General features: G+C 51.5%; 1 protein-coding gene across 1 annotated transcript; it reads right to left on the reverse strand.

The window, feature by feature from the left end:
- Positions 1–4,669: 4,669 nt before the first annotated feature.
- On the reverse strand, positions 4,670–8,086 carry LOC119311744 (linoleate 9S-lipoxygenase 2-like). Its single transcript, XM_037587442.1, has 7 exons — positions 7,830–8,086; positions 7,440–7,732; positions 7,121–7,343; positions 6,706–7,044; positions 6,541–6,626; positions 5,756–6,435; positions 4,670–5,652 (listed from the first exon to the last, which is right to left on the reverse strand). Exons 1-7 carry the CDS (start codon positions 8,020–8,022, stop codon positions 4,881–4,883), a joined length of 2,586 nt encoding a protein of 861 aa, XP_037443339.1. The 5' UTR covers positions 8,023–8,086; the 3' UTR covers positions 4,670–4,880.
- Between the last annotated feature and the right edge of the window lie 1,000 nt (positions 8,087–9,086).

Raw genomic sequence — 9,086 nt, forward strand, 5'->3', positions numbered from 1 at the left:
ATACCTTACCCGCAATCCTAAATGCTTAGTATAGGATGCTAGTATATCATCATTGGCCCTACATTCTTGTCAGTCTGCCTTGCTATACTATTGGGCCGTGATCACTTGGGAGGTGATCACGGGTATATACTATACATATATACATACTATATAGATGGTGACTAAAGTCGGGTCAGCTCGTTGAGTACCCGCAAGTGATTCCGATGTGGGGGCTGGAAGGACAGGTGGCTCCATCCCGGTAGAGGTGGGCCTGGGTTACCGACGGCCCCCGACTGTTACTATGTGGCGGAGCGACAGGGCAGGTTGAGACCACCTACGCAAGAGGTGGGCCTGGCCCTGGTCGACGTTCGCGGTTACTTCATAATAACACGCTTAACGAGATCTTGGTATTTGATCTGAGTCTGGCCACTGGCCTATACGCACTAACCAACTACGCGGGAAAGATATGGGCACTCGACGTCGTGGTATCAGCCGAAGCCTTCTTGACGTCAGCAACGGAGCGGCGCGCGCCCGATTGGACCGCGTAACGTGACTTCCTTTGTAATGGAGGTTGCTAGGTCTGCTTTCGGCCGCCCTCGCAACATGCAGGTGTGCAATGGGCGATGGGCCCAGACCCCTGCGTGCATAGGATTTAGACCGGCGTGTTGACCTCTCTGTTGTGCCTAGGTGGGGCTGCGACGTGTTGATCTTCTGAGGCCGGGCATGACCCAGGAAAGTGTGTCGTCCAAATGGGATCGAGCGTGTTGGGTTATGTGGGGCACCCCTACAGGGAAGTTTATCTATTCGAATAGCCGTGTCCCTCGGTAAAAGGACGACCCGGAGTTGTACCTTGACCTTATGACAACTAGAACCGGATACTTAATAAAACACACCCAGACAAGTTCCACTGACAACCCGGTGATCGCTTTTCCACAGGGCGACGAGGGGAGGATCGCCGGGTAGGATTATGCTATGCGATGCTACTTGGAGGACTTCAATCTACTCTCTCCTACGTGCTGCAAGACGAAGGCTGCCAGAAGCGTAGTCTTCGATAGGACTAGCTATCCCCCTCTTATTCTGGCATTCTGTAGTTCAGTCAACTGATATGGCCTCCTTACACATATACCCATGCATATGTAGTGTAGCTCCTTGCTTGCGAGTACTTTGGATGAGTACTCACGGTTGCTTTTCTCCCTCTTTTCCCCCTTTTCCTCTTCTTCTCGGATGCCGCAACCAGACGTTGGAGCCCAGGAGCCATACGCCACCGTCGACGACGACTACTACACTGGAGGTGCCTACTACTACGTGCAGGCTGCTGACGACGACCAGGAGTAGTTTAGGAGGATCCCAGGCAGGAGGCCTGCGCCTCTTTCGATCTGTATCCCAGTTTGTGCTAGCCATCTTATGGAAACTTGTTTAACGTATGTATGTACTCAGATATTGTTGCTTCCACTGACTCGTCTATGATCGAGCACTTGTATTCGAGCCCTCGAGGCCCCTGGCTTGTATTATGATGCTTGTATGACTTATTTATGTTTTAGAGTTGTGTTCTGATATCTTCCCGTGAGTCCCTGATCTTGATCGTACACGTTTGCGTGCATGATTAGTGTACGATTCAATCGGGGGCGTCACAGGAGGCATGCCGTCTTTTTCGTGCAAACATTGCAGGTCCTCCGTGCCTTAGCTGTATCTTTTGTCTTTCCATACACGCCCAAGAAGCCTAGCAGGTTCACGCAAAGGTTCTTCGTCACGTGCATCAGTTCAATTGAAGAGCGGACATCTAGGTCTTTCCAGTAGGGTAGGTCCCAAAATATGGATTTCTTCTTCCACATGGGTGCGTGTCCCCCAGCGTCATTCGGAACAGCTAGTGCACCGGGACCCTTTCCAAAGATTACGTGTAAATCATTGACCATAGCAAGTACGTGATCACCGGTACGCATGGCGGGCTTCTTCCGGTGATCTGCCTCACCTTTGAAATGCTTGCCTTTCTTTCGACATTGATGGTTGGTCGGAAGAAATCGACGATGGCCCAGGTACACATTCTTCCTGCAGCTTCCCAGGTATATACTTTTGGTGTCAAGTAAACAGTGCGTGCATGCATGGTATCCCTTGTTTGTCTGTCCTGAAAGTTTACTGAGAGCGGGCCAATCGTTGATGGTCACGAATAGCAACGCCTTTAGGTCAAATTCCTCCTGTTTGTGCTCATCCCACATACGTACACCGTTTCCATTCCACAACTGTAAAAGTTCTTCAACTAATGGCATTAGGTACACATCAATGTCGTTGCCGGGTTGCGCTCATCCAAGGCCCTAAGCAACCCGGCAACGACATTGATGTGTACCTAATGCCATTAGTTGAAGAACTATTACAGCTGTGGAATGGAAAATGTGTACGTGCGTGGGATGAGCACAAACAGGAAGAATTTGACCTAAAGGTGTTGTTGTTCGTGACCATCAATGATTGGCCTGCTCTCAGTAACCTTTCAAGATAGACAAACAAGGTATACCGCGGATGCACGCACTGTTTGGATGATACCGACAGTATATATTTGGAGAGTTGTAGGAAGAATGTGTACCTGGGACATCGTCGATTTCTTCCGAGCAGGCATCCTGTAAGAAAGAAAGGCAAGCATTTAAAAGGTGAGGCGGATCACCGGACGAAGCCTCACCACCGTACTGTTGCTGGTGCTGATGTACATGATATGGTCAAGGATTTGAAGGTAATCTTTGGAAAGGGTCCTGGCGGACAACCTGTTCCGAAGGACGCTGGCGGACGCGCACCCATGTGGAAGAAGAAATCTATATTTTGGGACCTTCCATATTGGAAAGACCTAGAGGTCCGCTCCGCAATCGACGTGATGCACGTGACGAAGAATCTTTGCGTGCCCTGCTTGGCTTCTTGGGCGTGTATGGGAAGACAAAAGATACACCATAGGCACGGGAGGACCAGGAATGTATGCACGGAATAGATGGCATACATTAGGGTCAGGCCAGCTACGCTCTTACCAAAGAAGAGAAGGAAATCTTCTTTGAATGCCTGCTCAGCATGAAGGTACCGTCTGGCTTCTCGTCGAATATAAAGGGAATACGAAATATGGCAGAGGAAAAGTTTCAGAACCTAAAGTCTCATGACTGCCACGTGATTATGACGCAACTGCTTCCGGTAGCATTGAGGGGGCTTCTACCGGAAAACGTTCGATTAGCCATTGTGAAGCTATGTGCATTCCTTAATGCAATCTCTCAGAAGGTAATCGATCCAGAAATCATACCAAGGTTACAAAATGATTTGGTGCAATGTCTTGTCAGCTTCGAGTTGGTGTTCCCACCATCCTTCTTCAACATCATGACACACGTCCTAGTTCACCTTTCGAAGAGATTAACGTTTTGGGTCCTGTATTTCTACACAATATGTTCCCCTTTGAGAGGTTCATGGGAGTCTTGAAGAAATATGTTCATAACCGTGCTAGGCCAGAAGGAAGCATCTGGAAGGGCCATGAAAATGAGGAGGTCATTGAGTTTTGAATTGACTTTATTCCTGACATTAAGCCGATTGGTGTTCCTGAATCGCGGCATAAGGGCAGACTGGATGGAAAAGGCACGCTAGGAGGGGATCAAATAATATGTATGGACGGGCATTCTCTCACTGAAGCACACTACACAGTTCTATAGAATTCCGCCTTGGTGGCTCCGTATATGGAGGAACACAAGAATTTTCTACACTCCAAACACCTGGAGAAGTCTGACGACTGGATTTCACGTGAACAAACGAGGACTTTCGCCGGTTGGTTGCAGAAACGTGCCATGCATGATGGCGATATTGAAGATGACTTGTACTCGCTGTCCCAGTTACCACCTTCGAATATAATGACTTTCAAAGGGTACCAGATAAATGGGAATACATTTTACACGATCGCCCAAGATAAGAAGAGCACCAACCAAAACAGTGGTGTCCGCTTTGATGCAACAACCAACACGGGAAAGGAAACATATTATGGTTACATAGAGGACATATGGGAACTTAACTATGGAGGTGGTTTGAAGGTCCCTTTGTTTCGGTGCAAATGGGTCAATATGACACGAGGCGGGGTAACGGAAGACCCGCAGTACGGAATGACAACAGTGGATCTCAACAATCTTGCGTATGTAGACGAACCATTCGTCCTAGCCAATGATGTGGCGCGGGTTTTAGCGTGTAGCATTTTGTTTGTTGCATATGTTGCTCACACATATGGATATATATATATACATGTGTTTACGAAATAGGATGTAATGCAATTATGAGATGAATGTGGATGTGTGCATTATGAAAACACATTGAATGTGTATTTTGAATACCGCTGGAGCTGAAAAAGAAAACCACCCTCAAACACGAAATACATGTCGTTCAGCTAAAGAAACCACATGTAATGTTAGTATATAGGAGGTGGATCCAAATAAGAAGCCACTTCTCATGTTCCAAGCATGTGTGGCCTTTCTCTCAATGCACCGCCTACAGTGATATATCATTGCATGCAGTTAGATACCGGTCTCCAATTCTACGCACATTAGCACAAGGGCTTATAGGCGGATGGGACCGCCTCAGGCCCATGTACCGAAACCACCTTCAATGCCCGTTTCACTAGTATAGTCTGCATATGTTTATTTATGTTTTCTATAATAAAATTACAGTAGGAAATTTCCCACTCTTTCCATTAAAAGAAGCATAACCCATCACTTTATTAATATATAATTTGGAAGGGGAAAATTACATGGAACATACATTGACCAGTGACTACCCACGCACATAACACTTGGGTGTCAAATGAGCACTGGTGTACTAGATTATTGAAGCAATGATCCTCAAAGCACGCACCCCAACATCTTTGCATGCTGGCGAGCAACAATGCTCCTCCAAATATCTCATTAGATGGAGATGCTGTTGGGGATGCCCCTGGCCGTGAGCCCCTCGGCCTCACCCGTGTGGTCGGAGGTGTTGGGGTAGAGCAGCATATACGGAAACTGGGCCGGCCCGTTGCGGTTCTTGAGCTGGGGGTTTCCGTTCAAGGCCACCACCTGGCTCTCGATGCCCTCCAGCCTCGTGCCGAACCGCTTGAACGCCTCCAGTGCCTTGGCATCTGACGTCCACTCCGGCGTGTCACGCTGCCCGAGGTAAATCTCATCGGAGGAATGCTTGGATAGGATCTCCAGCAGAGAAATGCCAATGATGGCCTGCATTTGGTTGGTGATGGTGCGGATGAACACCTTTTCCGGGTCGCGGGCCAGCAGTGAGTACTCCTCGCTGTCTGGCTCAGGCATCGGACGACGGCTCGCTGACGGCTTGTTGGGGTGGTAACCTGCGTACGGGTACTGCCCGAAGTTTACGGCGGCATGCAGCGCCGACCCGGTCCAGATGATGGTGGCGCAGGCCTTGACCAGCTCCGCCACCGTCTTCATCTTAGGCCACCACGCCGCGTCCTTGAGGTCGCCGTGCCCGACCTCGCGAACCTCCTTCCACCACGCCTGCAGCTCTACATCGCTCTGAAGCACACTGTCACTTGTGTAGTAGATGGCAAGATACTCTGTCACCCACTGCTCGATGGCGGTCCAGATAGCCAGCCCGTCCACCGCATAAGGGTAGTCCTCAAGCAGCAACCGCACTTTGTGCGGGCTAGATGGGTCACGGACCGCCATGCCCCTGCAATTCAAGATTAATACCATGCATGTCACTAACTGACGAACGGTTCTTCTCATAATCAACCTGCTCCCTATATAGAAGAAATAGAACAACTTTAACTTACCTCTTGATTAGGTCGTCTGGTAGGGCCTGCTCGTTGAAGTTCCAGTCCTTGTAGGTGACGGAGGACATCTCCATGGCGTACTTGCGCTGGAAGACGGTCAGCTCGATGATCCCGCCGGCGCTGACGAGCAGCTCGCGCGCCCGCGAGTTGATGTTCATCGTGTCACGGTAGTGCGGGTGCAGAAGCTTGTGCACCGGGTGGGTCACGCTCAGCTGCCGGTTCGTGGCGATGATGAAGGGCTCCATCACGGCGTGGGTGTTGAGCCAGTGGCTGACCAGCTGGTGATAGCCGTAGTCGTTGACGCAGACGTACGCCTTGGCCAGCTGCCATATCCAGGCCTCGACGCCGGTGGACGCCGGAGTGTAGACGGTGCTCTTCGCGGTGGTGAGGCCGCCCTCGAGAAGAGGCGTGCTCAGCTCGATGGCGACCGGCGCCAGCGTGCCGTCACCTTTCAGGAAGAGCAGAGTCCTGGTGGCGTAGAGGAAGGTGTCGTCGAGGTTGTTGAGCCTGACGAGGTACGGCATCATGTGGTCGTGGTGGTCGAGGATGTAGAGCCTGTTGCTAGCGACTGCCTGCTGCACGGTGAGGCCCTCCAGGCTCAACCCGATGTGCGCCTCGGTGATGGTGCTGGTGTGGTCGCCGTACTGGCTGGGATCCAGAGTACTCTTGGGGGGGAATTCCTGCAATGCAATGGATTAATTTTATTTTACCATTAGTTTAGTCCATGCTTAATCACCGATGCTTATAATTTGGCCGATGGATATATGAATTTGTTTAGTTCTCACCGTGACACGGGTGATCATCATCGGGTTGACGCCGGCGAGAATCTCCCTTGCGAACTCGGCGTCGGTCATCCATGCTTTCTCGTCCTCTGCACGTGTGTAAATAATCAGCTCTTATCCAGACAAGAATTAACTATAATAACAAAGTAAAATATAGTAAGTGCGTACGTTTGATGACTTGTGGCTTGGGGGGCTTGAGGAGGTAGTCGCCGCCCATGGGGATGAGGTCCTTGACGAGCTGGAGCGGGAAGCGCTTGCGCATCTCCTGGAGGGCCGGGATGTCGGGCAGCTTGATGCCACCCTCGTAGAGCTTGAGGATGTCGGCGAAGGAGTCGAACTCGCCGGGGGAGAGGTCGACGTAGGTGCGGATGGCCGGTATGATCCCTTCCACCAGCGCCTTGAGCGAGTAGCCAAGGAAGTCCGACTTCTTGAGATGCCCGAACAGCTCGTCCCGCGGCACGTAGATGCTCTGCACCAGCGGCAGCAGCCGGCTCTCGCGATCGGGGTCTGCATGCGCGCGCAACGTAAGTTCCAAGGAGAGTGCTAGTGAGTGTGAGAGAGAGAGCGAGAGAGATGAACGCACTGGTTTGTGAGAGCTTGCGGCCGGTGCGGCAGCGGCGAGGGTAGGGGAACTCCTTGGAGCCACCGAGGATCTGGCGGGAGTCGCCGAGGTCGTGGTAGACGTCGTAGCGGTAGACACGGTCGTGCGCCTCGTAGGGCCCCTGCTGGTCGTCCCCCCTCAGGTTCCGGAGCTCGTCGTCGCGGTACGGCTTCAGTGCCGCCGGCATCTTGCTGGGCAGGTACGTCTGCGCACGCACGTACATACAGGTTTACTTAAATAAGTGGACAAGCAAAAACGTATGCTGCATCCATTGAAGACATCGATTGAAGAGCTAGCTCACATCGTTGGCGAAGAAGACGCGGCTGTAGCGGTACTTGGCCTGTGGGTAGACCCACGAGTTGGCGACGAAGACGACCTTGCCGTGGCCGGGGACGTTGTCGAGGGTGATGGTCTTGAGGAAGAACTCGGAGGCGTGGTTGTTCTTGACGATGATGGCGCCCGGCACGCCCAGCTTGTCCACCGCCCAGTCGAAGTTGACGCTGAACTTGTTCTCGCCCACCGTGATGAACGGCAGGCTGGTGATCCACTGCTCCAGGCTCGCCTCCGCGCCCACCTTCCCGCGGTTCCCGTTGTCTAGCCGAGCCACGTAAACAAACAAGCTAGTCAGACACTGCATTGCACGGTAAGATAAGTACTGTAATGGTGAAGGGAAGTGGTCGATGGTGCTCACTGGAGTCGACGATGGTGGAGCTGATGAGCTGGCAGGTGACGCCGCGGCCGAGGAACTCGGTGACGTTGTCCATGACGGTGGCGCCCAGGTCGTTGAAGTCGAGCGCATTCTTGCGGGTCAGCACCACCGACCCCTTGAGCCGGGTCTTGCTCCCGGTGATCCCGCCGATGATGTCGAGACCGCCGCCGAACATCTTGGTGTGTGTGTGTGCGCGCGGGCTTCTTCTAAGATGGAAAAGCAGTGGTGGTAGCAGCAGTTGCTGTGGATGGTGTGAGAGTTCTCGACGAGCAACCGGCCTATTTATAGATGGGCGAAGGGTAGGGCGTGACTGTGAGCTTAGCGTTGGCTAGTGTGTATAACGTTGGGTCCTAGTGGTCTACTGTTTGATTTGATACTGTAAATCGATTTGATTATTAGGGGATCAGGATAAGATCCTAATCGTACACACAGGAGAAGCCATGTCAATGGGTTGGTGGCGCTACGTACGGACAGCAGCAGCAACCGTGTCAATGGTTTATTTCGCTAGTATCTGCGTGATGGTTTGATTTAGCTGGGGTTATGTTCATGATGGAAAGCTGCCAATGTTTTATTTCAAAGTGCGTCTGATGTACTATTTAGGAAGTTTAACGTGTGTGTGTGTGATGGATTTAACTCAATGTTTGCGGACAACATGCACCCAGGCAAAGTGTTCTATGAATTGCGTGAACCAAGTGTATTATTATTATTTTTGGCAGGAAACCAAATCTCATTTACAGAGGATTAAAGTTTACGGCATCTGCTAGCTAAGCAAATGTTTAACGCCTCAAAACATTTAACTTTTAATTAAGGACAGGATAAAGATTCGAGGGATTAAGTTTAGGGCATCCACTGGAGCGTGAAAAAGCGATTTCGCTCTTAGAGTTGGCCGCTCAATCGTGGGATGTGGATTTTTTTATTTGAAACAGAGGATCAAACCCGGCTTTCCTGGTACGTGCTCTTCACGCGCCCTCACCAACCCGCACCGCATACACGTGGAATGACCTCTGCATTGACGTGCTTTGAAATGCAGCCCGTGAAAATATAGTTCGAGTACAAGCTTCGAGCCAGTATATACGTATCAAATCGGTCGACTGAGTGATCTCCGGCGTCGACCGAGCTCCGAGAGCAGGCGCGCGCGGCAGACGCACGCACGTGCGTGTGCGCGCGGCTTGGGACCAGCAGCGTCATGGACGACGCGCCCCCACGAGAGTTTCGTGCGCCTCGCGCTCGCTCAAGATC

The sequence above is a fragment of the Triticum dicoccoides genome, chromosome 5B, assembly GCF_002162155.2.
Source record: "Triticum dicoccoides isolate Atlit2015 ecotype Zavitan chromosome 5B, WEW_v2.0, whole genome shotgun sequence".
NCBI lineage: Eukaryota > Viridiplantae > Streptophyta > Magnoliopsida > Poales > Poaceae > Triticum > Triticum dicoccoides.

Bases quoted from the DNA above. Each gene is read 5' to 3' on its own strand.
- LOC119311744 (XM_037587442.1), bottom strand. From the start codon at position 8,022: ATGTTCGGCGGCGGTCTCGACATCATCGGCGGGATCACCGGGAGCAAG. The intron at 7,733-7,829 runs GTGAGCACCATC...TGGCTCGGCTAG, and splicing joins CTCCACCATCGTCGACTCCA to ACAACGGGAACCGCGGGAAG. The intron at 7,344-7,439 runs GTGAGCTAGCTC...GTGCGTGCGCAG, and splicing joins GCGTCTTCTTCGCCAACGAT to ACGTACCTGCCCAGCAAGAT.